General features: G+C 36.9%; 1 protein-coding gene across 3 annotated transcripts; it reads left to right on the forward strand.

The window, feature by feature from the left end:
- The first annotated feature begins 110 nt into the window (after positions 1-110).
- LOC136343165 (zinc finger protein 239-like) lies at positions 111-27,509 on the forward strand. Of its 3 annotated transcripts, none has more exons than XM_066289696.1 (4): positions 111-249; positions 461-555; positions 7,464-7,568; positions 24,790-27,509. In XM_066289696.1, the coding sequence occupies exons 2-4, from the start codon at positions 466-468 to the stop codon at positions 25,549-25,551; spliced, it is 957 nt and encodes a 318-aa protein (XP_066145793.1). In that variant the 5' UTR covers positions 111-249; positions 461-465; the 3' UTR covers positions 25,552-27,509. The 3 variants fall into 3 exon arrangements, with proteins under 3 accessions (XP_066145793.1, XP_066145792.1, XP_066145794.1); XM_066289695.1 differs by having other exon boundaries at positions 464-555; XM_066289697.1 differs by lacking the exon at positions 7,464-7,568 and having other exon boundaries at positions 464-555.
- Positions 27,510-27,712: the final 203 nt, after the last annotated feature.

Consider the following 27,712-nt stretch of genomic DNA (forward strand, 5'->3'; position numbering starts at 1 on the left):
TTATATTCTGAATACTCCCAATGTCATTCACAACGTCATATGTCATGTGTCCCTAAACTTGAATTGTCTCTGGTTTCAACTTTTTGATTTGTCTTTTGGTTTTAGTTGGGTTCGAAGTGTCGGGGTGTTTGATGCTTGAATTCACTCTTCTATTTTTTTTTTACCGCTGTTTTACCTAAGTTAATAAGTGACTTTCAGTTTTGATTTCACAGAAAACAATAAACCTTATACACATTTGTACTGAATAAGGTAAGTTTATAATAATTCCTGTTGATTCCCATTGTGTATTTTGCATCTACCATGGCCGTTAATTTGAAGATGTTTGTAAACATATCCTCAATCTACTATTCTCTATTTGTATTTTTTTTGCATTTTTTTTCATATTTTCTCATCTGTATTCTATTAGGAAGTATATGTTTGTATTGAAAATGTGCTTTTGAATCTTCTTTTTCTTTCACAGTAGATATGGATTCTGTTGGTTATGAAGGAGATGATTTTAATCATCCAATTGAACCTATGGTAATAATAAACAGCCAGGAGGATGAGGAGGATCATGTAAGTAACGCCCTACTATGCATATCATTTGTGCTGCCAGATCATGGGCTTAATTTGTAAATTCAGTATGATTTGAACATAGGAAAGAGAGCGCCTGGTTAATTCAGGTTAGAAAGAAGTTGAGATAATTTAAAAAATGGTTTACTCATAATATTCCTCAAAAAGTACCTGGATAAATTCTTTGTGAAATTAACTGAATTATCCTCGTAGGGTTCTGTTTTATTCTCTAAGTAAAAATTTCTCAAACTTACTGGACATGCAAATTAAGCAAATAATGTAATCTATAAGCCTTTTCACTGCAAAGAAAAAACTGTTGACTTGAATGTGGAACAAATGTCACACTGCAGATTCATATCCAGTAGTTGACATGTTGCACATGGTGTGGCATTTAACAGATGCCACTTAGTAGGTTCTTGATACAGCAAGGTATCACAGTGATGCCTAGCCTTGCGAACCGTGGCGCATTTTGTGGGATTTTCTGGATTCAAAGGGCTTTGAACTCTATCTGAAATGACAGCTTTGTGAGAAACTATTTGCCCGGTGTTAAAAATTCGGTGTATATTAATAAGCTGCATAGCAGCAAATTGCCAAAAGTACTAGTAGGCCCCTCACAAGACACCTCAAATGATGCAAGATATCAACATAGATGATTACTTCAACTTCCTCACGAGCTCAAAAAATAGTCATCAGTGCTCTTACATTCATTTGACTAAATTTAATGAATAGGGTGCTCAAAATATATAAAAGAAACCTAGTTTTGTTTAGTACACCCATATTTCAACTAAAAAATTCAACTTGACTGCTTTTTATATCTACTTAAACACTGGGGTCTTCATTCTTATATCCTTCCTGCAAAAATATTATAATAAGGCTAACTTTGCCTTATAAGAAAATTACCAGTTTTCAATACACAGGTTGTTTCCTAATACAGTCCAATCGCGTTAGCGTGAACATGCGTTAATATGAACGGCTCGGTGATGTGAACACGAAATTATTTATATTGAACGCCGTATAGTGTGAGGAGCTTAATTTTTTGATACTGTAAACATTTATTGTACATCTGTCTCAGTTTTTGCTTGATTACCAGTGCGGAAAGTCCCTTTTTGCGTGCCTCGAAGTATTTAGCATGTCGTGCGTGTATGATTAGTTGTGTATGTAAATATACTGATCAGAAGCAAATATCGTCCTGTAAATGCTGAAACCAAAATGGGCAAATTAAAGAAAAAATTCGCCAACGTAATGATAAACTGTTACTCTGGACTGAATACAGTATTACAAATGTGAAAGATTGGACTAAAAGTGAGGTGGCAGTTGTTGGTTTGGATGATTTATTTATTCAGATGAAAGCGACAATGAGGATGAAAGTGGTCCATATATTGAGAAAATTAGTCATTATGACGCCGTTAGTTCGCTAAATATAAAGGGCACTGCAGGAAGGGGGTAGAAAAAACCTGGTCAGCAATATAAAAAAAAATCTGGCTTCAATGTGAGAGAAGAACTCGCAAAAAGTGCAGGGGAAAATTAAATTAATCCTTTCTTTTCTACCGAATTAAAATCAATTTTAAAGGTACCGTGTCGGAAACGTTTCGACACTGAAACACCGAAATGTCCGTCGTCATCGACGTTTATCTCGCGGGACAGTTTCGGGACGGTGAAGGCTGTAAGTGAAATCCCGAAGTTTTTAGTGGATAGATGTAGTAGGCAAATACTACATCACCCAGCTGCCCGGACAACAGGCTGGATGTCTTTTGAATGTCATTAAATATGATCATTGTATGGTCGAGTCAGAATTCAATAAATATAAGCGAAATAATCGTATTTAAAAGGATTTTCGGTCAAGCAAGAATGGCAAAAAGTTCTTAAAAAAAAACGGCAGGAAAAAAATTACTGATTACTTTCGTCTTTAAATCATCTTTGATATGTATAATTTGAGTTGGTGTTCATCAATAAACTTCATTTAATCACACTCCCTTTTCTGTGAACATTCACCTTGGTATGAAATACTCACGTTTTTTTTTGGTGTTCACACTATTGTGATTGGACTGTAGTGGTCAAAAATTTAAGGGTGAGTCTGTGGACAATTTTACGGAAAAAAGTTCGTTCGAATATGGGTTCGTTTTTTACTTCCTGTCTGAAATATAGAGCCATAAAATTTTTGTCTGAGCTTTTCCCTAAAAATCTTTTCAGATATTAAATATTTTTATGAAAATTTGGGAACATAAAATAGGTGTAGGCGCACATATTTTAAAAGGAAAACAATGTTTTTAATTTCTCAAGTGGCGTTCCCATTGTTGTGCCCTGAACATTTTAAATGAAAAATATCACACGGCACTGTTTTCCTTTTAATAAAAATACTTTTCTTAATGTTTCATATTTCCCTGAAAAAATGCCTCTTGAATATTGTTCAAGACGTTAACCGTGTTTATGGAAAAATATAAAACGCAGCTCTTCGCATTTCCCTAAATTTAAAGACGAGATTTTTAATTCAAGTTTGCAGGATTTTGCACGACTTTTTGTTGTACCCTCGCCACATTCAAGGATTCTAAGGGTCACTTCTCCAGACTTTCCATGTGGGAGGTAAGTTTCGCCAATCCTTTATGGAAGGTTGCCCTAAATGTCCATTTTAATTGCCAAATATCGTTTACGTGCGAAGCTAGTTTTTCGTGTAACTCGAAAAGAAATTTTAACAATAATCACCGGCGATCGCATAAAATCCGCATGCAACTCAACAATCTCAACGTCGAGAGCAATCTGCTCTAAATATCTTTGCTTGAATTATTGGAGATTACTTAATTGGACCATTTTTCTGTCAGCCTTAAATGGAAACACTTACTGGAAATTTATTGAAGAGAAATTGCCTTTATTGATGGAAGAAGTGCCGGTTTTAATTAGAAATCACATATACCGGGTTGTTCGATAATTAATGTCGTTTTACTCTCATAGATGGCTCAATTTATACACATCGAGTAATAGTGATCTCGTCGCTTATATTATCATATGCCGTTTTAAAGGTTATGTTTTAGGCTTTTTTCAATTGAAAATTGAACGTGATTAGCAAACAAGAAGTTGTCGAAAATTTAAGTTGAAGATGGACAATCAAAGCGAGCATTATCGACACATTTAATTATTTTACTTTCGAAAGGGCAAAAATGCAGTACAAGCCCAGAGGAAATTGTGTGAAGTTCATGGTGAGAACTGCCTTACTGAACGCCAGTGCCAGCGTTGGTTTTCTCGCCTTCGTTCCGGAAATTTTAATGTCCAAGGTGCACCACACGCTGGACGCCCAATCGCCATTGATAACGATAAAATAAAGGCCTTAATCGAAGCTAATCGGCGCATGACAACTCGAGAGATGGCAGAAAAGTTGAACATGTCGAATTCAACCGTTTCTCTGCATTTAAAAAAGTTCGGGTACGTTGGCAAATTGGATGTTTGGGTTCCTGACGAATTGAAGGAAATTCACCTCACCCGACGCATTAACATGTGCGATTCTTTGCTGAATCGCAACCAAAACGACTCACTTTTAAAAAGAGTCATAACGGGCGATGAAAAATGGATTGTTCACGATAACGTAGGACCAAACAGGATAAACCTGCGCAATCGACATCTAAAGCCAATATTCATCAAAAGAAGATTTCGCTATCTGTGTGGTGGGACTACAAGGGCATTCTTTATTTTGAACTGCTTCCGAGAAACCAAACTATTGATTCAAATGTTTACTGTCGTCAGCTATCGAAATTGGACGAAGAAATCAAAAGGAAACGTCCTGAACTCGCCAATCGCAAAGGGGTACTGTCCTATCATGATAACGCTAGACCCCGTACGTATTTAATAAGGCGTCAAAAATTATTGGAACTAAATTGGGAACTGATACCTCATCCACCATACAGACCTGACTTGGCGCCATCAGATTACTATTTGTTTCGTTCTCCTCAAAATCGTTTGAATGGTAAAAATTTCGTTAAGAATGAGTTAAATCAATTTTTCACTTCTAAAAATCAAGGCTTTTTCGAACGCGGAATTTTCCAACTTGCCGAAAGATGGCAAGAGGTCGACCACCAAGATGGCCCCTACACCATTGATTAATATTTATTATTAATATAAGTGTATTCACTTTGAAAAAACGTAAAAAATACGACATTTATCATCGAACAACCCATTAGTTCTTGCGCGCCGGTGCACCACGACACTTGGGTCTACCGGCACAGGCCGGAGATCGTTTAAGCCAAATATTCAACAATAGATGAGTCACTAGTGGCCTCCTCGATTGTCTGATTTAAGTAGTTTAGATTTTTTTATGAGGCCACCTTAAAACTCCGGTTCGCGGCACTCCTATTAATGCGAAAGAACGCAGGCTCACCCTCTAAATTTGTGATATAATGCAGTGAAACATCCGGTACATACAGGGTGTCGAATTTTCAATTTTTTTGCGAACTTTTTTATACCTCCATCGGTTTGATCATATTGCGTTAATTTCAATATTAATTTAGGTTGACGTCACTAGACGGTTCAACCAGGTGTTGGCCACCTAATTCTACCTTGTGATTTCCAATTGTCCTGCATAGTTTTCATTCTTAGCTTGTGAATGGCACGTGAACTCGCCTGCATTTTGTATAAATTAATTGGACACTTGCCCCACCTGTGAAATTTTGATCATTTCAAAAATCGTACTTGATTTCGGAGTTTTGAGTAATTTTTTGCAGTGGAAAGGGTTTACTTTGAAAAGTTGTGTTTTGGACGGCACTGTTTTCAGCTGCTTGAACGTTGCAAGTTTTCTTATTTCTAGTGTTTTGCAGCAATATATTGTTTAATAAGGTTAAGACAAACTTGCAGGAGAGATAGGTAACGTGACGACACTCGTTTCAAATTTTTATCAGTGTAGCACGACCGTCACACATCTCAAGGTATCGGGAAGTTACTTTATTAATGAAAACACATGTTCGGTTACATACGCAAAATTGTGCAGAATTCGTGGCCTCAGTAAGATTGAAGAGAAGTTCCGAGATCCCTGAAGTAATTGGAAAATAATATATTTTTTCAGGCATCTATTTCGCCATTGAAAATATCTCGTAAACTGTTAACCGTAGAAAAAGCTCTTTTATAATCACTCTGTCCAAAAATGAGTAATATACAGGGTGGCCCATTGAAAACGAAACAGAGGCATTTGCGGGTACTTAGAAATGTATATTTGAAAAATGCTCAGACACGTAAACTTTATATTCGAGGGGGACACATTATAAACGTATACTCGCTCCTTTCACTTCAATACCCTAGCCGGGGTGAGTTAAACCCTTAAAATCTTAAATGGAAAGTATGGTCGAGTAGCATCTTGTTTGAAAGGTCTTTCGATTCTCGTTATAATGATACCCAAATTAACTAACTTTTATTCAGTAGTTTTCGAGAAATTTGGAAAAATGTGATTAAATTGCCAACAAGTGGAATGCTCTGTTAAAATCGTAAATTAGGAAAATTAATAGTAAAACTAACAAAAGTTCTTTTAATTGATAAGATACTCAAACTGTTCACCATTAGCTTCCATACAGTAATACAAGTTCTGTTCAAAACGAGTCCTAACATTTTGAAGCATCTGTGGAGTTATCAGACGGCATTCATTAACAATTCGTCGTCGCAATTCTTCCACAGACTCCGGTTCTGTTGCGTAGATCTTGCTTTTCAAATGGCCCCATAAGAAGAAGTCTAACGGAGTCAAGTCTGGAGACCTAGCCGGCCACTCTATAGGACCTCTTCGCCCAATCCATTGTTCTGGAAACTCTCTGTTCAAAAACTCCCTAACACGTCGTGCATAATGTGGATATAATATCTGATAACTCCACAGATGCTTCAAAATGTTAGGACTCGTATTGAACAGAACTTGTATTGCTGTATGGAAGCTAATGGTGAACAGTTTGAGTATCTTATCAATTAAAAGAACTTTTGTTAATGTTTTACTATTAATTTTCCTAATTTACGATTTTAACAGAGCATTCCACTTGTTGGCAATTTAATCACATTTTTCCAAATTTCTCGAAAACTACTAAATAAAAGTTAGTTGACTTGGGTATCATTATAACGAGAATCGAAAGACCTTTCAAACAAGGTGCTACTCGACCATACTTTCCATTTAAGATTTTAAGGGTTTAACTCACCCCGGCTAGGGTGTTGAAGTGAAAGGAGCGAGTATACGTTTATAATGTGTCCCCCTCGAATATAAAGTTTACGTATCCGAGCATTTTTCAAATATACATTTCTAAGTACCCGCAAATGCCTCTGTTTCGTTTTCAATGGGCCACCCTGTATAATAATCAATTGGAACCAGTCGAATGGCCATCGGTCAGATTTGCTTGCAAATGTTCATTCATCATTTGTGCGCAAAATGTACGTACCGCGGCCGAAAAGAAGTACCACACAGTTTATCAAATAAATGTCCTCAGCTTCGCTTTCTACTCGTAAATAGTTTAAATAACAATTACTAGGTGATTAGGGCCTTTCGGAGGTATTTTAATTTCAGCCTAAAAGCTAAAGAGTTATTACGGTTAATTAACTTGGAATGGGATCTCAAACCCTTAAAAGATTCACCGTGCAACTGCACTGTTCGTACTACTGTGGCAAATGTACACATTACCTATTTCTCCTATTGATTTGTCCATATATGGTATTTATTTGTTATTGAGCACCCTGATGATCCATTCTAGTCCGGCTGCCAGGTTATGTCTTTAATGGCACCCATTACTTACACGGTCAACCTTGCATGAGAGGTATTTCTGATAATTAAGAGCTTGTGGACAGTTTATTTTCCATATCCCACGCCATAGAATATGCTGTTATATTGTTGCACATTGATTGTGAATTACCCGGCTTATTGTGCGGATATTCCAATTTTGAATGCTTAACATTATTCGTTTTTTCAGTTTTTCCGGTTATTGAATTTGAGTAGAAAACGCCCCTTTATACGTAAAACCCAACTGTCTGCAGCGGACCAATTCGCGAGTCATTTAAAGTTTTTAAAGAACATGGTATGTCAAGTTTCATTTATTCCGGGGTCTGGTAGATATGTTTAAATACGTAATTTGACTAATTGGTGTTGATATTTTGAGGGAGATAAGTACGGGGTGGACAAATTTCAATGTTTACGTGGGAAATCTCGGTGCCTGCAGGAGATAGAAGAGAAACGAACGGGGGGCATTTTTGACGACTTTTTTGAGCGCAATGTCTAGCTGGCCGATTGAAAATTTTGACCGCCTTGTCGGTTGTAGAAAGAGACAAAAGTTCGTTTTTGCCAGTTTTTTAGCAAAGAACTTCGAATTTTCCTCTATCTCGTATAGTTACAGAGATTTGCCATGCAAACTTCAATTTACCCATTCTTCACACCTACCAATTTGGTGTGGGAAGTAACAATCTATAACGTAACCACAAATTGATGGAGTCTCTCCTATTCCACACATATCGATGGAGTCTAGGTATAACGACAAAAAACCACAACAAATTATTTATTTTCGTACGAAAACCAAAACTCTTATAAGGAGTTTTTCTAACATCTTTGGTAAGTTAATTGAAGCGATTAAGTTTTAGAAGAATTAACAAATCTAGCAAAAAACGAAAAAATGTCCCATAAGCCAAAATGGGATTTTCGAAACTTCAAATTTCACAATGAATTCAATAAATGCAAAACAATTCCCAATTCCAAAATAAGCGTTCAATTTCGTAAAAAAATGTGCAAAGGGATGTACAGGGTGTCCCGGTCGTGAAGTTAGTAAATTCCACCATGTATTCTACATTGAAAAATAAGTGTAGTTTGTCACGTGAATTATGGGCCAAAAATGCTTCGTTACGAAAGTACGAGTGTAAATTAGTCGATTATTCAAAGACCTCGATTGTGTATTCAATAGAATGGTGGACACTTTGAACAACTTTGGTAAGAACGTCCATTGCCGTTCTCCGGTTAAAACACTGAAATGAGAAAAACACAGGCGGTAGTAAAGGAGAAACATGGAAATGGCCTTTATTTTCTTGTTTTGAAAACGTCGCACAAGGAAAAGTCAAGAGATCTTTTTTCTTTCTTATTGAACAGGAAATTCAAAAATAATTTATAACTTAAAAAACCAGTGGCGTATAATTTTTTTCTTTTTTAAAATAACAAGCGGCTTGCCCATACGCACCTCACTGGAAGAACCAAAAGCAATAATTTTATCGTAAAATACGCGGTGCTATTAACTGCCAAAATCTACAAAATTTCATTAAAATATCCCAAACGGTTTCGGACATATTCAAGAATTTGTGATTTTCCAATAAAACTTGAACGCCCTGTACTTTCGTAACGAAGCATTTTTGGTATATAATTTACATAACAAACTTCACTTATTTTTCAATGTAGAGTACCTGATTGAATTTACTACATTTACAACTGGGACATCCTGTATAACGTGCATTTTCGCAAGTGAAATGTAACATGACTTAGAATTCTTTCGAAAATTAACTCTTACGAAGAATATTTGACAGATTAATCAGTTAATTAAAAGTTGAACAAATTGACTATAAACGATTACGTTCCCGACGTGTTAGTTGAATTGCCGTTTCGGAATAAACCACATTGCTTAACGATGTTTCCTGCCAACGCAATTTATCATTGTTCACGTGAGGAAGCCCATAATCGTTGCCACCTTTTGAAGCATGGTCAATTCTATACACTTTTGAGATATAATGAAAACATCGTCAAGTTTTACCGCGGTTATTTCGTTTCATCCTTTATACACGGCCGCAATGAATTCATCAATACTGGATGAAGACTCTTTGTGTTGAAATGATTGAATGGCGTTAAAAAAAAAACAAATCTAGAACATTAAAATCGGGACTGTTTGGTGGCTAACGGACCATTCTGATGTTCCAGTCGTTTTCAGTACCGGCGCGAACAACATCCTCATCATCAACTTTGCAATGTGACCTAGCACTATTTCGCTGGATTTTGATTGGCGTGGTTTGACTCCCGATGGACCATTTTTCCTTTATCGTTAATTTTTCCATAATTGTTCCCTTACACACTGATCGTGTGATTCCGACGGGTGTCGTCACTAAAGTATCACTTCGACGATTTCGTGAGTCGCTTTATGCTTGTTCTTGCTCCACAAAGGTCTGAATACCAATTTTTCCATGAAAATCAGTTTTTTTTCGTGAGGATCGTTCGGCGGTCGTGCAACAGCGGCAAGAAACAAATTTATGTCAAAAAATGTTTTACTTTTGCAAGATCGAATTGGTATTTCCCCATTAGGAGTAACATAAAAGTTAGTTTTCGCCTTTGTTAAGTAGAATCATTCATTGTCACATGTCGGACAACATACTGAAAGCATGGGTCAACTTGCTCTTCTGGCTCTCATCGTGCAATAAAGGTTTTAAGGTACTGGAAATTCTTTCCACAACTCCTTGTTTTAAGATACGATACATAGTTCCTAGTGATTCGCCAACGTTGGCACATAGATGACGAAATGGTGACCTTTGTGTTAGAGAAATTTCACGCAATTTATTGAGGGTAGATTTCCGATTTTCGCGTTTTCTTCCCGAATTTCCTTCTTTCTTAGATTCCATCAAAGCTACTGAAGATCTAGAATCATAACATGTTTTTGCTCTATTCCAAATACGGTTAATGGTTTTTCAGGAAACGGGAAAATCCTGACTGATACGCTTAATGGCGCCATGTTGTAGTTCACCTTTGTGGCAGGATTTTAGTTAAGATCGTGGGACCCCTTGACGTTTTTTATTATCCAAATTTGGTTTTTTCACTTGTTGGGTAATCTTTACCATATCGAAATTAACTAAATAACTATTGGCATATGTGATTTCACTACTTTCATAATCCATTAAATAAACTGAAATCGGACACTTATTTTGGAACGGGGGTGGTAATAAATAGTGTGGCCTTCTCTACTGTTAAATACGATTCTGCATCATCTACCGACACTCACGATGAGCACATGGAAATCACTTTAATAAATTCCTGTCCTGTCTTTCTGTGGGCATAAAACAAACTGTTCCCGTGTATTACTATTTCCGGATACGACCCGTCGCTGAATCATATCACGAAGATGCTCGATAGGGCTTAAATCCGGAGGCTGCACTGGCCAGGGTAAAACATCGATAAATTCTTCAATCAAGAAACTTTGAATGACACCTTAAGTACACGGACGAGCATTATTTCGCGTGAGTCGAAACTTGGTGCAACGGCTCCTGCTTGGAGAACCTCTATAAGCTGAAGAACCCTGTCACGGGAGTCAACGAGACCAGTTCTACCAAGTCAATACCAACACCATCCCGTAACCATAATTTAAAAAATGTTTAATGTATTTACCTTCTAAATTAATGTTTCATCAAATGGCATAAAAAAATTATGGGTTGCTATTTAAAAAGTTATAACTTTATGCTGCCCAGCGGAAACGGAACACTCTGTATAAACAAAAATATTATTAAATCATTGCAGCTTTCCAATATAAATGAGTACTGTACTAAACATTTCATATTGATATTTATACAAAGGCACCAGGAACCAAGGCCGGAGTAATGGCGAACCCTGTATATGTCCCTTATGTTATCGCCGGCCTGCACATTTTTTATATCTTTGAGTACTGAACTGATGACGGCCAGTGTATTTATTAATGAACAAAGGGCTTTCCTAAGGCAATAAATAATTTGTTCTGCTTTTTCGCCATTGTCCCTAGACTCGATTCATGTGTATGCAACACATGCTCAAATGGCAGGATCTCTGAGACGAGTAATATAGCATTATTGGCACTGTATTGGCTGAATTTAGTTTATAACCATAGAAAATAGATAATAATCTTAGAAAAGTAGCTAATCCTAGAAAAGTAGCAACTCGGGTTATAATTTAATAACATTGCGACTATAATACATTTTAACCCTTGGGATTATTGCGTATTCACTTTGTGTACTTTATTTGTGGGTATTTAAATCCCCATTTTTATCCCTTAGTATTTCTTTTACACCTGCTTGGCTTAGTGCATACGAACTTTAGTTATTAATTAACGTGTGAGCAGTATATTTGAGTTTGCATGTAAGTATTTATAAGATTCATAATGAATTTCCTTACCTGCCGTTTGTGAAAGATCGTCCCCCGTCCCCCCCCCCTCAAACCGATCCAAGCGTTGGAGGCATACAATTTTCTTAACAGTTTAATTTTTCTTTCTTAAAACAGGAGACGAATCATTTTGATCCATTTGCGACTGTTAGAACGATTCAAACCTCTCATTTCCATCACCGTAATGAAAAATATTTGGGTGACAAAATTGTGAAAAAAGAATTTCTTGGTTGGCTCCACAAGCAAATAAAATACAGTGAAAGTCGAATATAACGACGATGAGGGGCCCGGGTGAAAAGGGTCGTTTTACCCGGTCGTCGATATATGTAGCCTTGTTTTTTTACTACTAAAGAGACATGAAAAAAGCGCAAAAATTTATTTTAAAAATTCAAAACTATACCAGATAAATAATGAAAAACCTGAATAATTTAATATAACTTCTATCTTATTTATATTTATGTATATATGGTAAAAACATATTATTTATTCAAATATTCAGAAATTTTTGTTTGCCCTTTGCAACGTAGGATAAAATACATCAATTAAATTTTTTTTTATCTCTATGGAACCAATTTCATTTGGAAGCTCTTTCTCGTTGAAACCACTCCATAGCGTAAAACCGTTCTCAGATTTTACAGCTCCTAAGGCTTGATGGTGGCATAAAATCCTCACCACCGTCAGTCTTCATCAATTTCATATTAGATACCTTGAATTGTGAGCACTTCTCTTGTATTTATTCGTCAGATAAAGCACCGCTTGTTTCCAAGTGGAGGTCAACATTTACAAAATCAGTCCATAATTCATGTGACAATGCAAGGTCTCCTTTTATCACAGCGAGAGGCACATCATCTTCGGTTTCAAAATCACTATTTATCTTTCCTGCCACCTCAGCTAAAGGAAGCTCGTCCTCTTCTTCAAAGTCGTCAGCTACTGGTGCTGGTTGCTAACCACCTGCGTGTCGAAGTAATTCGTTTTTGTTTCGGGTGGTACCCTGTTCGAAGCTTAGAAATCGATGATGTTGGGCCCAAAAAATTCATAGCACATTCTCTGTTTTGACGATTTTTTTTCAATTCACTACCCGGAGTTTTCTAAAATTGACTTTCATTGATCTCATGATACCCTGGAAAACCGATTGCAGGATTGATGTGATATTCGGTGGGAGATGTTAAACGTTAATGTTCTCTATCTCTCACAAAATGTCTGTATTGCTCTCGATATTTTTAAGTGCTCTGACCGATCGTCTACCAAGAGCATTTTTTTTTCTTTTTTTTAATTCAGCCCCCCCCCCCCCCCCCCAAAAAAATTGTTGATAAACAGGTCTGACGTCATCCAGGATTTTTTTATTAGACATGTATGACCTAGACAGGTACATGATACATAGATGAAGACTTATTATTCTTGAAACAGCGAGGTTGTTTTGATTTTTGAACAGCAATCAACTGAGGTTTTTGCAATCTTGTCATGTTGATACCAACAGCAAAGTTAACTATTTCCTCGTCGTTCTGGTAATAATTCCGAACTCCTGGCCGCATAGTTTTGAGCCAGTTTCCTGTCTCTGCATCTTGAACACTAACAGCGTCATCACTGATTTTTCCCTATACAACGTCATGACCATCGGAAACTCAAAATCCAAAATTTTAATCAAAATTTTTGACTGTTAACGATATATTCTGGATCTTTATTCATTATTTTGGCAAACGGTTCCGTTTTTGCTTGCAGTATTGGGGTACCGATTGCTGATCCCTTACTTTTTTGCTTTCAAATCACTTAAAAAATGGCTAATCAATATCCCCATGATTGGATAAGTCCAGTTTTTTTATCTTTTGGCAACAAATTTCCGTCAAACGCATTGTTGATATTTTCTCGGTTCTTCCAAATCGTATTAACAGCCGAAATCGGACCCTGTTATGTAATGAAGATCCAACCAGCATTAGAATCGTTTCGGGTTATTTAAAAAAAACTATCTGTTTTTTTATGAAAAATTATTTACTGTCAAAACATCGAATATATGAATGAAATTATATTGGGTCTGCCGGAAAGTTCTGTCCGAGTATGAAGAGGGAAATTTTGCAGTTTTTTTATCCATCTAACAATATTTACTGTACGATATAATTTCCATTATTGTTTATGACTCCTCGCCACAGCGATGGCAATTTGTAAAACCCATTTTTGAAGAACGCCCTGTCTTCGGAGACGAAAAACTCAAGAAGTGCTGCTTTGACATCTTCCCTTTTGAACTTTTTCCCCGCTAAAAAATGTTGCAAACAAAGGTACAAGTGACAATCAGAGGGTGCAAGGTCTGGGGAGTATGGTGGATGCGAGAGAATTTCCCGGCCTAGCTCTGCGATTTTCTGGCGAGTCGCCAAAGTTGCACGTGGTCTGGCATCGTCGTGGTGCAACATGATATGCTTCCCGTTGAACATCTCCATCGTCCATCTTTTCTTGGAGTGCTTTCCTTAATTCATCCATTTGCCAACAGTATTTCTCCGAATTGAGCTTTTCGTTGGGTTTCAAAAGCTCGTAATGGATTGGTCCTTGGATTCCCCACCATGCGCACAGCATTCTCGTTTTAAAGGCTCAATCCAGGTTTAGGAGTGGAGGGGGTGAGTTGTCCGGGATTTCAGTACGCCCTTTTCCTTACGATATTTCCACACGTAATCCACTTTTCATCATCATTCGGTCCAAGAAAGCTTCACTTTTGTTCCGAGCAAGCAGAGACGTGCATATGACGATGCGGTCATGCGAATTTATGTCACTCAACTCATGAGGCACCCATCTGGAATATTTATAGACCAATCCTAGCTTCCGAATATGGTCCGGAATGGTTTGTTGGGCGATCCGCGATCTCCGACGTTCTTAGAAAAGTATCTTGGCGTATCATGATCTCTTCAATATCGTCATCGATGAGAGATGGCCGCCCAGAGCGTGCCTCATCACCAAGACCGAAATCGCCTGTTTCAAATTTTTCGAACCGTCTCTCCTGCATGTCCTTTCCGAAACAGCATCTCCTCCAAAACCTTTCACTAAATTTCGACATGCTTCGGTAGCATTTCCACCCCATTGGAATTCATACAGCATAGAGTGCCTCAAATGAACTTTATTCGTACCCGTGTTTTCGCGATCGCGTCTAGATTAATAATGACGTGAGATATCTTTGCCGTAATTAATTTCGAAGGAAACACGTGCGTACATGCAGTCATAAAGAAACGCGGCCGTACATGGCTCAAGGGCGTGTGCGCATGCATGTTTAAACTTGAAACGAAATTATCGGATAGAACTTTCGGGTAGATCTAATGTTAACAAAACTAATATTTAAAAAAAAACAAAAAAACAGTTGGTTCCTTGTTGCTTAATCGGAATTTGAGATATTTCTTGTGGTTGCAGTTCAAAGCAATATTGCCATAGTACCCATCGATATCTCCTCCTATCGTTCGGTCGCCAATGAGATTTGTATAAAATGGATGGTCTACTAGTGGAATCAGATGCATATAGCTTTTAGTATTCTTTGATTTTAGTTCGGCCACCAGCCGTTCTAGAAATTTTGAAAAATAACGCCTATTTGCATCTGGTCGTCTTCCTCTTCATTTTTTTATGTTTATTTCTTTGTACTCTCCAATGTCGTTATGAGTTCTCTTTACGTAAATTCTATGATTTTTTTCTTTAACAACCATGGCAACTCTAGTATGTAGCCGACTAATTTTTTCTGAAAAGCAACTTTTTCCCCATCGACGTTTTCTTTTTCCATTTTGGGAACGTTGATAGAACGCCTTTTCCTGCAAGTTTTCATAATATGTATGTAATCTTGAGGAGAAGGGTTTGTACTTTGCTCCTTGATAGCACATTCAACGTCACCAAAGTCACTATCGCCAGGTAAAAAACTGTGTCCGGACGCTACAAATTTTGAAATAACTGTTTTTACCTGCCAATTTCTCAAAAATGCATTTTAAAAGTAGAACCATTTTCATATCACGATTCTGACCGCCGCATGGATCACTCCACGAAATCGAAGTTTCTACAGTTTCAGGAATGCTCCCTTCAACAATGTACTTTTTTCAAACAGGAACTTACTTCCTGGGCACCCCCGCCTGCTTCCCCTTCAATCTATACATGGAAAGTAGAGTTTTTTGTACCTCCCGCATAAACTCCACAGTTATGCAACCATAACTGTCTTTTATAGAAAATAATATATGTTCTTAATCTAGGCAATGGAAGTGTTTTCTGCATGTCAAAAGTGATCATCTAGGTTTTTTCATCATCTGTTTTGAGGTCATCATTCATCATTTTTCTACCATTTTCTACTTCCTCTAACTGCGCATTGTGCTCAGCAAAAACTTGGTTCTTCTCTTCTCCTTCAGTTAAAGCATCAATTTTCACCTTTTAATCGTCGCATTTGTTGCATGTGTCCTCCTTAGGCTTTTTTATTCTCAAATTAAACTGTTAAAAATATCTTTTTGTGTGATAAAAAACTGGCAGTGTAGGTACCTTTTTCTAAAAATTCGTTTTTTCTTTGTCCTGTAGTAATGAAACTCATGTCGTGGAAATTTGTATATATATGCGTGACAACAGCATCTTTCTGCTCCATTGACATTATGTTGTGCCCACCACTTACACCACGCCGATCGAGTACTGTTAAGTTTCGTGCTTTCGTAAGGTTCGTTTTGTTGACACGTGCAAAGCTCTGACAAATATGTCTCCGCAGGCTGCTATTTGTTTTTATATTAAATCGTTTTGAGAATTGTCGCTATTGAGAGTTAACTGCATTGACAACTTCTCTTTTCACTAGCTCTTCTCTTACACATGTTGTTACGAACGCAGTTTGCACACTATAATCTGCCAAGTTCCAGTGATGATCGAAAAAATTCCGCCGATCTTCCACAGGTACTCTTTCATGGCATTTTTTTTTTTTTTTAGCACATTTACGTACAAATTCAAAAAATTTCTTTGCCTTCACAAGTTTTCCTTTTGCTGATTGATAATCCTTATTGCTGTTAGTGTTATTTTTTCTTGTTTTTTTGCCTCGTTCCGGATATTTCCTTTTTCTTCCCGTCCTAGGTCGCCCTTTGACAGGATTGTCTTCCGCATCTGTGTTTGATGAAACGTCTCCGGAGTCAGGCTGGTAGATTTTGTCCTCAATGGAATCACCGGAATCTTCATAAAAAACATTACCTTTTTTCGGCATATTTTCTTATGCTCCCGTATCTACTGTTACTGTAATAACGTTTTCCATTCTTCAAAATGCATGCTATGTTAAAAAAATAAGTACCTACTTATCATACTGTATAATAGAAAAATAAAAATAATAATACTAACCTGCATATTTTTTTTCGCAATTAAAAAAAATATATATGAGTGTGTAAAATGGAAAATTCTATTCGCTCGCTAACATAAACGTTAAACTTGATGTAATTTTTTTCTTTCCAAGAGCGTGAATAACAAATTTGACACCTACAAAAATGCAATTATGTTACGCATTTGTCAAAAATTCAATAGATAAATTCGCATAAAATACTCAGATAACTTTGATTCCTGTTAAATGTTAATAACCAGCGAAACATTTACGCCATACAAATCTAAGCGTTTTTGTTTTTTTTATTGCAAAACTTTTTCGTTTTTTTTGTGAATTTTCCAAGACAGATCTATTGCGCACATTTCACTGCGACTGATCTGAATTTCTAGTTCTTTATTGCAAATAGTTTAATGCACAAAATTAATTACGCCTGGCATAGTTATCTCATATTTTAAAAATTTTTCGGTTGGTTCCTTATTGCGTAACTGGGTCCAATTGTACCTCATTTACAGTGGTACTGTTGCTTTCACCTGCTTCAAGTTTAAAAATTACATTCTCCTCTTAAATGGGCAAAACTTCTCTTTTTTGTGAAGTCTTGTTTTTAACACAATAAAATTACAATAACACGAAAAAGCTGAGTATGTACAATGAACACAGCTTCTAACGTACATAGTCCTCGTTCCTAATTCAGGAATTTTCTCGATAATTTGCATTCTCTCTACACTCTTCCATAAAAAGTTAAATTCTCTGAGACATTTACCCACACAAAACATAAATGAAAATATCGATACATAAAAAATTCAGATTCTATGGCTTAAGTCAACAAACCCCTTTGTCGCAGTTTCAGTTGCTTAGCGAGGGTAAATGGTTCACAGAGATTGATTTTTTTGTATATTTATAGTACGAGCCCTAATAATTATATATCGGAACCCATCATAATCTTGATATTTAACAAAAATTTAGAGTAAACAATTGTTAATATGATTGAACGAATTATATTTTCAAAATGCTTATAGAGTGCGTAAACAACTAGTGCAAACTAATTTAACGAAATTACTGTTTAAAACCAAAGGTGACCAGCTTTAAGAAATAATGTAGATTGTGCTTGATAAGTGCATATACAGGGTGCTTAATAGGTACTTGCACTTATTTCGCGGAAGGAATCTTAACTCACTTTACTACAAATATCCCTATGAATGTAGGTCGACAATGTCTTCATTTGAGAAGTAGAGGATGTTGAAATTTCATATTTAATTTGTTTTTTATTTTTTTTTTCGAACAGGGGTGCAATAATCGTACAAACTTTGGTATACAGAGGGGTTTTATGGCGCAAAATTCAAATATTGTCTCAATTTTTTTAGTACTGACAGATGGCGCCATATGTAGGATTCCATCACATTTTAATTGGCCCTAATGTTTTTGAACAACACTGTATGCCACTTTTATACTAATAGGCTTATCGTACATTTATTTCCATTGAATAAGAGTGCTCTTGGAAAATGTCTGCAGAAGTAACCGTTTTGGAGATAAATGGGTTTGCAATTAACATGATTTCGGTAAAATTTTTAACAATTATATATATTATTTATAATATTATACATGTAAAAATAATATAAACTTAACAAAAATAATTGAAATTACCGAAATTACAATACAATAGTTGTTGGAAATGACCATCTTCGACTTCTATACATTTGTTATATATTATTTTCTATACATTTACGATTTTGCCCAATTATTACACCTCTGCCCGAGAAGATTTAAAAAAATGTTAATAATGAAATAATTATATATAATAATAAATTAATTAAATTTCAACACCCCCTAGTTCTTCAACGAACACGTTGCGGACCCACATTTATAGGAATTCTTTGTGATAAAACCGGTAAAAGATTTATTTCTAAAGAAATAAGTCTGTGTACTTAATTAACACCCTGTACATTGGAACTCCTTAATAAATTAGCTAAGTAGGGTGCGATGACTTAACTTTGACCTCTCTCATTGTCTTAAGTGTATATCACTCATCGTCACTTGAAAGCCCAAAGTTTTGAAAAATTCTCAAATGTAGTTCGATGAGTGCTTATTTCCCAGAAATTAAGAGAAATTGTAATTTCTCGCCGTATTAAAGGAAAATCACTTTAAAGAAATAGCAGAGGACTTGAAATTGTCATAGTGATCAGTTGGGAATATTGTAAAGTACCGTAACGACTGCGGTACTATTGAAATTAAATGTAGCAGTACTGGTCGTTGTCGGATTGTTAAAGAAAGAGATCGACGGGCATTAGTGAAAATATACAAACAGAGACGGAGCACTTTGCGTGAAATCAGTGCTCGACGGAACGACAAATGTGATTTAAATTTATCTAGAGAATGGTGTCGAACATGGACAAACAAGTCCGGACTTAGATTCTACAAAGTACGTTGATTTTTAAATGCTTTATTTAATTTTCGTTAGGCCAAAGAAAAACTTCTTTTGGGAACTACTCCCCACCCCCCCCAAAAAAAAAAAGAATCGATTTACTCGGGCAAAAGTAAAAGATTTGTGGGCTTACGAGAATTCGAAGAAAATGATCTTTAGCGTTGAGCTCGAAGACGTCTGTATTAGAGATATGAGTAAAGGACAAGAGACCTTTCACAAAGGCTGCTTAAAACGAACCGTGAATTTTGCCAAAGGACTAATGATCTGGGGATGCACGTCTGCTAAGGGATTCGGTCAGACGGAGTTTATAAAGGGTACAATAAGTACTGAGAACTACGGACAGGTACGACGAAACGAATTGCTTACGAGCATACGTCGGCGGTACTGTGACCTAAATTCAATTTTCCAATACGACGACGTTTCTTGTCATATTGCCCGTTCGACAAAGCAACGGTTTGGCGAAAATAATATTAATGTAATCACTTGGCCTTCGAGCAGCCCTGATTTGAACGTAATTGAATGTGCTCGGCATAAAATGGCGAGTTATCTAAGAAATAATCCTTAAAGGAGCCTTGGAGCTCGAAAATTATCCATTAAAGGACACCTCTTACATCTGAATCTTGTGACAAATTGGTAACAAGTATACCTGCAGGAATCCAAGCGGTCATGAAAGCGAAAGACAGTGTTGACAGGTATTAATTGGAGCTAAAATGTGTTACGTCCCAATATACAGGGTCAGTCAAAAGTAAAGCAACAAATAAAATAATATGTAATATCTTTAGAATTGTTGAACGGTTCTTGAAATTTTATTACTAAGTCGAATGAATTTATTAACAAATAATAATAGTCAACAAAATTTGAAATAAAAGTAACACCTCCAGTTTAAATTATAAAACATTTCTGACAAAGGATTCAAAAATGAAGCAACATAACGAAATGAATTTAGATTTAGATTATATCTAATATTTTATAGCATAAACTTTTTTTTTCACTTCAGCAGATTTACGACTCATAGATTCCAGTAAACTCGTAAGGGTTGATTCTGGAATGGAATTCCTGGCTCGAATGATGACGCCAAAAAGCTGGTCACAATTTTCAAATTTTTGTGGGTTTTTCTCCCTCGCTTTACGGTCAACGATTTCCCAGATGTTCTCTACGGGGTTTCGGTCTGGGCCCTACGCAGGCCATTTCATTACACGAGTGTTCTAGTCGTCAAAAAATTATTTTACTATCTTAGCAGTGTGCTTAGGGCCATTGTCGCGTCGGAATTCCCCCGACAATGGCAAATCTTCTTCGGCGGACGGCACCATTGTGTCTCATAATTCGTGAATATTGAAATCGGTCCATTACCCCATCAATTTTAATCAGTGGATCCACCCTAGTTCCCGAAAAACATCCCCGCGCCATCACATTTCCTCCTCCATGTTTCACGCTGCAACGAGCGTATTTTGGATCAAACTCCTTGTTAACAGCACGACGTATCCAGCAAATACCACCACTTGAATGCAAGTTGCATTTGCTTTCGTCGGATAAAGGCACTGTTTTCCATTTTTCCATTGTCCTATCAATGTGCTCTTGAGCGAATTTCAGCCGAAGTCATCTATTTTTCGCAGAAACAAATGATTTTTTGGTCGGTTTTCTTCCAAATAGGGTAAGTTCTGGCACACTTCTTCGAGCAGGACTAACAGAAACAACTTTGTTTCCACATCCAGTACCAGAAACAGTATCCAGAAATGGATCATCTCGGGACAAATTTTCGATAATTTTGTCCATTTCTTTGGCCGGTTTTGCTTGGCTGTCCAGATTTTGGTCTGTTCACAACGGTTCCACGAATTGAAAAACCTTTGATTGTACGAGAGACAATACTTCAATTCAGTTGCAATTGGTCCGTATTTATGTTATTATTTAGTTTATACCCGACCACCACTGAGGAATGATCGAATTTCGGATCTTTCTATTCTATTCTATCTTCTATCGATAAACTGCGACCTTAAGGCATTATTTACCACTAAATCGAACAAAAATAGCCGGGGTGCAGATTCAGAAATGCACTGGCCACTAATAGGGAGTGAAAATATAATTTTGTTGCTTTACTTTTGGACTGTCTTCAAAGGGATGCGAGAAATTGTTGGGCACATAAGCAAAATGAAGTGGGTTGTTGCACATTATATAGTTTATTTACAAGTGTAGAATCGAAAACTTAAGGGATGATTCCCTGTCATATTTTACGAGAAAATGTTCATATAAACGTGTGTCCTAACTGGCACCATTTTCGAGATACTGAATTTCAAATTTTTATTGAAAAATCGAGTTTTTCTTGATTATTCAAACTTGTTTTCATCTTAAATAATTAAAAAATCATAAAAATACCAAAAATTAAGTGAGTTACGAAAAAAGTCAAATGACAAGAAAGTTGTATTTTTAATTGTTTAGTCTGATGCGAATATCAAATTCAGGAAAAAACGGTGGCGTGCAATAGTCACATTAGTCAGGTAAATATGTGCGACGCCACTGGAATTGTTATTTAAAATGTAATAACATTGAAGGTAGCCCCGTTTTAGCGCAAACGAACATGCCAAGTTTCATCGGAATCGGCGCATAGCTTTTTGAATAATTAATAAAAACTCGTTTTTTTAATAAAACTTTGACACCCAGTATCTTGAAAATGATGCAAGCTGGGACATACGTTTACATGAACATTTTTTCATAAACTAATGACATCACTTAAATTACGCCCTGCATGTGTATCATTATTAAGACTGCTGGTTTTCTAGTGAACTATATTTTTTATTTGTTGCTATATTGTTGTCGCAGGTTACATGCAATATTCCTTAAAGTTTGTTGCATTTGGTGTTTAACGGTAATTTCGTTAAATTGGTTTTCGCCAGTTGTTTACGCCCTGTATAACCATTTTCAAAATGTAACTCGTTCGAAGATATTAATCATCATTTGCTTTAAAATGTTGATAACTTTAAAAACTATTATGCGTCCCATCATATGTATAGTTGTTGGGGCTCGTCATTGCAATGTAAAATCGACACTGCCACCGTTCAATTAGAAATTCCTAAACAAGAGACCGAGACTTGCAAAAAAGCGTCGTTTTATCAGTTTTACATACAAATCGCAGAAAAACCACAACCATACATGGGCGTGTCCAGTATGTGGATACATTAAAAAGACATTTTCCGGGATTTGTCTATAAAGCCGCCGAACGCGCTTAGCCATTGAAGATCGCTAGAGTCGCTCTTTGAATGACTTTTCAAAGAATGCCAGTAGTATCGACTTTATACTACGATTACTATACTACGGTGTACAGTAATAAATTCGGTATTTACAACGCATTCGATTTTTAGCAAAGTTGTTTAAAAACGTCAGTTTTTATGTAAGCCAATGCGCCTTTGGTAGCACTCTGATGCTACAGACGTCACCCCCTTAACCGGGACGACACCCTTAAAAGTTTGAATGCAAAGGGGGTTCAAGTGATATATCATTTTTGAAAATAAAGCAAAATAATACTAAAAATAAATTGTTTCTGTGCTTAAATGTCGTCGATTTACTTGTAACCTTTTTTCACGAAGTATTTCTGAAACACCTCAATAATCTGAGCGTTCCTTCAATACAAAATTTAGTTCATTTCGTTTAATGCGGAAAAGAAGCATTTCGCGTAAGTTGTCGAATTGCGAATAATCATGAAATCGATATTTTAACAATGATCCGAGAGAGTCCGAACACAAAACGAGATTGTTCGATTATTTCGACAAAAGTAGCCCGATTCGTCATCACTGATCAAGGGACCATAAGTAAAATAGAAAAAAAACAAAGTAAAAATCGCGGTCGTGTGAGAAATGTCCCACGGAACAGACCGCAAATAATTGGTGACGATAGAAAATTTAATGCACTCTTGGCATTAGAAGAAAACCTGATTGCACCAGCCCTGCAGATAGCTCGTGAAAATTTAATCAGTCATACACCCGTTTTGAAAATACTGAAAAATGCAAATGTCCGGCTTTATGAAATGCAAATACATCAAGAACGGTTTGAGGATGATGGGGATCGACGTACCGAATTTTGCGAATGGATTATGAATGCCGTTCGGTAATTAAAAATATCTATGGAATAGGTTTTGTTTACTGAGACGGCAACTTTTACGTTAAATAGACATGACAATAAACAAAATTGTCGATATTGCTGCTGCAGTGAATGCCGGGTGCGAGAAGGTCGCAGGCAGTACCCGGCGAAAACAAATGTTTGGGCGGGAATCACAGGGAACCGAACATTAGGACCAATATTTTTCCACGAAAATTTAAACAGTCAACGATGTTTGGAATTTATCGAAGACCAACTAGTTCCTACATTATCTAATTTATTTCCTAGTGCAGTAAATCTAGACATGCCGGACGAACCGATTCGGTCAGAAGATAACTGAGCACCACCACGTTTTGGTCGGAATGTTCGCTTATACCTAGATGAAACTTTTCCAGATCGGTGGATAGAAAGAGGAGACTCAATAAAATGGCCGCCGAGATCTCCAGATCTCGCTCCTCTCGATTTTTTTTTTTTATTGAGATAACCGAAATCAAAGGTTTGCAATACGAAACCACATAATATCGACGGAGTTTAAGGACGTATAAGACAAGAAATTAGGCAAATCACTCTAAATATTTTAGAAGATGTGAGAGATGAGTTTTATCGCCGTTTAGGGCTCTGCCAACAAGTCGACGCTGAACATTTCAAACAGTCGCTCTGTTAAAGGAAATAATAATTCGATCGTTTAAAATTTTCTTAATTTTTCGTGTTATTTTGCTCGATGATGGAAAGTGACGTGTCAGGTAAAGTCAGGTCGAAAAAATCTTTAAAATGATATATCACTTGAACCCCTTCTCCGTTTAAACTTTTAAGGGTAACTGACACCTTAGCTAAGGGATTGACATTGGTAGCATCAGAACACTGCCAGAAAGTGCATCGGCTAAAGTAAAAATTGACGTGTTTAAGCAATTTTGCTGAAAATCGAACACCTTGCAGGTACCGACTTTATTCCAGTTAAAGTTGCCGCACTGTACGTCCCGTAGCGTCGTTATGCCCGGGTACCGAACCGCCAAAAATCTCCTTTTTGCAGGCGTTAAAAGCAACTTCGTCGTTACCACCGACGCCTAAATTTCGTTTGTAAAACGAAGAAAATGGCGTATTGCAGGCTTTTTTACAAGGGAGTAAATGCAAACCTGCCCAAAACTTCGAATGCCCGTCGCTAATTGCGACTTGCCCTTTTAACCGACGTCATTATTCGCGACTTTCACTGTAATTGTTTTTTTTCCAACTTCATCGAAGCCTTAGAAGGGAGGAGGGAGGGAGGGAGGGAGGGAGGGAGGGGGGGGGGGTCTTTTAGAAACACCCGGTATGATCAAAAAGGAAAGCCTGGGGACGTTGAGATTTTTACAATCATTATTTCAGATGCCACCGAGATTGGAAATGTCAGATTCCTATATAAAATTAGAAAAAGATGTGTCCTCTGAAAGTCCAGAGATTACAATATGTCCAGTAAACAAAGGTCTTTCAAAGAAGAGGGTGGTGAGGTCCTCTTTTAAGATAAAATTAAATGGGCACGATTACTGTAGCGAACCAAAGGAAGATTGCAAATTGAGAAAACGAAATAATGGCGTTGCTGCGAGAGCCGCCAGCAGTAAAACCCCTGTAAGACTGATACCTAAAGATGAGGCAATGACTGAACCGTATGCGAAGAGGAAAAGCAGCCCCCTGGAAAAATGCCCAATATGTAAAAAATACTTCAGGAGAATGAAGACGCATCTCCTGAAACACGAAATAATGCAAAACCAGGAAGCTTGTTCGGGTTTGATCTGTGAGTTTTGTAATAAGGCCTTTAACAGCCAAAGTAATTTGCAAATCCACATGAGGACCCACACGGGGGACAAACCGTACGTGTGCGAGGTGTGCAACAAATCGTTTTCTCAGAGTTGCAACTTGGTCAATCACATTAGAACACACACGGGTGAAAAACCCTTTAAATGTCCTCACTGTGACAGAGCTTTCACGCAGTCGGGAAATCTGAACAATCACATTCGACTTCACACCGATGAAAAACCCTTCAAGTGCCATTTCTGCGAAAAAGCCTTCGTGCAGAGCGGAAATCTAAGTTCCCACGTTAGAAATAACCATAGTGTTAGGGATAGCCACGACGGACTTATAGCTATTTAATTACTGTTTTGTTTTCATTTATTTTATATACATGTTTTACATAGATTTCAATTTATATTAATTGTAATTATTTACGTTGCCATACACAGTATGTTTTCTGGACTAAGATTGGTCAAGGACTGCAATTTTTATCTGGCATTCACTACTTAAATCACGTACATACGTTTTTACTCGATAGTGCCATGTTTGATGATCTCATTGTGACCTTTTTAGTATTAAATATCGATGTTTTCAGGATTAATCCCTGATTTAGTAGCGGATTTCTCGTATGAGAAATTCTTGTATGGAAATACATAGAGTAAGACCCCGCCTCGCGCGGGGGGTGCGCGCCGACAGGATCAAGCGTTAAGTGAAATAGCGTTAAACGAGCTTATTTTAACATTTAAATAATAGGGATAAGTGCAACATAAAGGTTAAAACTACTTAATCTGTATTTTTATCTTTTATTTTCTTAGATTTTTTGCTAAACCCTTTTTGACTAAACGAACAATCGGTAATATTAAGTTAATTATTGTCTTTTTTATTGTAAATCAAAAATAAAGTCAAAAACAGAGTTCGAAGAAGAGGAGGTTATGAACGAGATGAAGATTCTACTTCAGTAGGTATTTTTGGTTTTTTTGCCAAGAAGTCATCTAACGTCGTTCGCCTTTTTCTGTTTCGTTCATTAAGCAGCTGTCGATAGCATCCAGAGCACTTCATCTAGCTTTTGAGCTTGTGCAAACATTTTTATCATTTTCTACTAACTGGTCAACAATATCAGTAATAGCGGCTAAATTTTTTTCCATAAAATCAGTCGAAAGTTTCTCGTGCTCATCATCTTCACAAAGAGGAACGGCGCTTTCATCCTCCTTAATCGCTTGTTGTTCCGCTCATCCTCCAAGATCCTCATTGGAAAAGCCATCACCAGATGCAACTTGAGGCAATTCAGCAATATCTTGTGCGCCCGTTTTCCTTAACTAAGTTGACGATTTCGTTGGCGTCAATAGCGGACTCGCTTTCATCAACATCCTTCGTCGACCTCCGTCGCACATTCTTCCACACTCCTTTTAGACATTTCTCCGTTACCTCATTCCAGGAAAATTGATCTCATCTACAGCATTCGCGATATTATAGTTTTTCCAAAAGTATCCAAATAGATTCTCTGTTTTCTCCATCGGTTTCATTAATTGGTTGAAATGTCCGTCGAAGAAAATAAGCTTTAAAATTTGCTATAACTCGTTGATCCATTGGTTGGATTAATGAAGTTGAATTTGGTAGCAAGAAAACAACTTCTACTGGGATGCATGTTGTAAGATCCAAAATTGCTGGTGAAGATGATTTTGAAATTCCCCTCGTTGCCTCTGGGGCCTTAGAATGATACACAGGCATAGGTTTTAATTTTAAATCACCATTAGCATTTCTACCCAGAATAAGTATTCATCAATCTTTTGGCAGCTTTAAATCCTGGCGCACGCCCCTCTCTGCGGGATAAATAGGTATATTTTGGCATGTCTTTCCAGAAAGGTCCGTTTCGTCAACATTACAAACTAATTCAGGAGGACAATTACCTTGTTCAATGACTTCTTTGAATTTTGCCGTAAATGCAGCAGGGGCTGCGTTATCACCACTTGCTGCCTTCTCGGTAATCTCAAAGTTATGAATATTGCTTCGGTTTCCAAAACGATGAAACCACCCTCGACTAGCTACGAAATTTTCACTATTACCTTTTCCATTTTGATTATGAATAAAAATGTCTTGATTTTTCCGTTGTAAAAGGCTGGCTTAATGGCACGTTGCGTTCAACTTCATCATCAATCCAATAAGAAAACCTTTTTTTCTTTATTTCGTCTAACACGGTGTTTCTCGAACGGGTAATTCTTGGAGCAGAGGTCGTAGTGGTTGTTGCCAACGATGATCTAATTTTCTCTTCATTTTCAAAAATTATCCGTACAGGCGATGTAGCCGATTTTGATATTTTGCTGATATGAAATTACCGTTCACCTGCTTCCAATGGTCTGATAACATGCATTTTTTTTTTCAATAAATTGCTTTTTTCTTTGGGCTCACCCATTATCGCGAAGTGAAGCCAAAAAATGGCACAAAATGTATGAAAGTGATGAAAATTTAATTGTAAATTAATTTTAGAAACACAGGGTTATTTTAGAAATGCTACAATAGCGTT

The sequence above is a fragment of the Euwallacea fornicatus genome, chromosome 13, assembly GCF_040115645.1.
Source record: "Euwallacea fornicatus isolate EFF26 chromosome 13, ASM4011564v1, whole genome shotgun sequence".
Lineage (NCBI taxonomy): Eukaryota > Metazoa > Arthropoda > Insecta > Coleoptera > Curculionidae > Euwallacea > Euwallacea fornicatus.

Coding starts and splice junctions, on each gene's coding strand:
- LOC136343165 (XM_066289696.1), top strand. CDS start 466: ATGGATTCTGTTGGTTATGAAGGAGATGATTTTAATCATCCAATTGAA. Junction 556..7,463: donor AGGAGGATGAGGAGGATCAT/GTAAGTAACGCC, acceptor TCGTTTTTTCAG/TTTTTCCGGTTATTGAATTT. Junction 7,569..24,789: donor TAAAGTTTTTAAAGAACATG/GTATGTCAAGTT, acceptor TCATTATTTCAG/ATGCCACCGAGATTGGAAAT.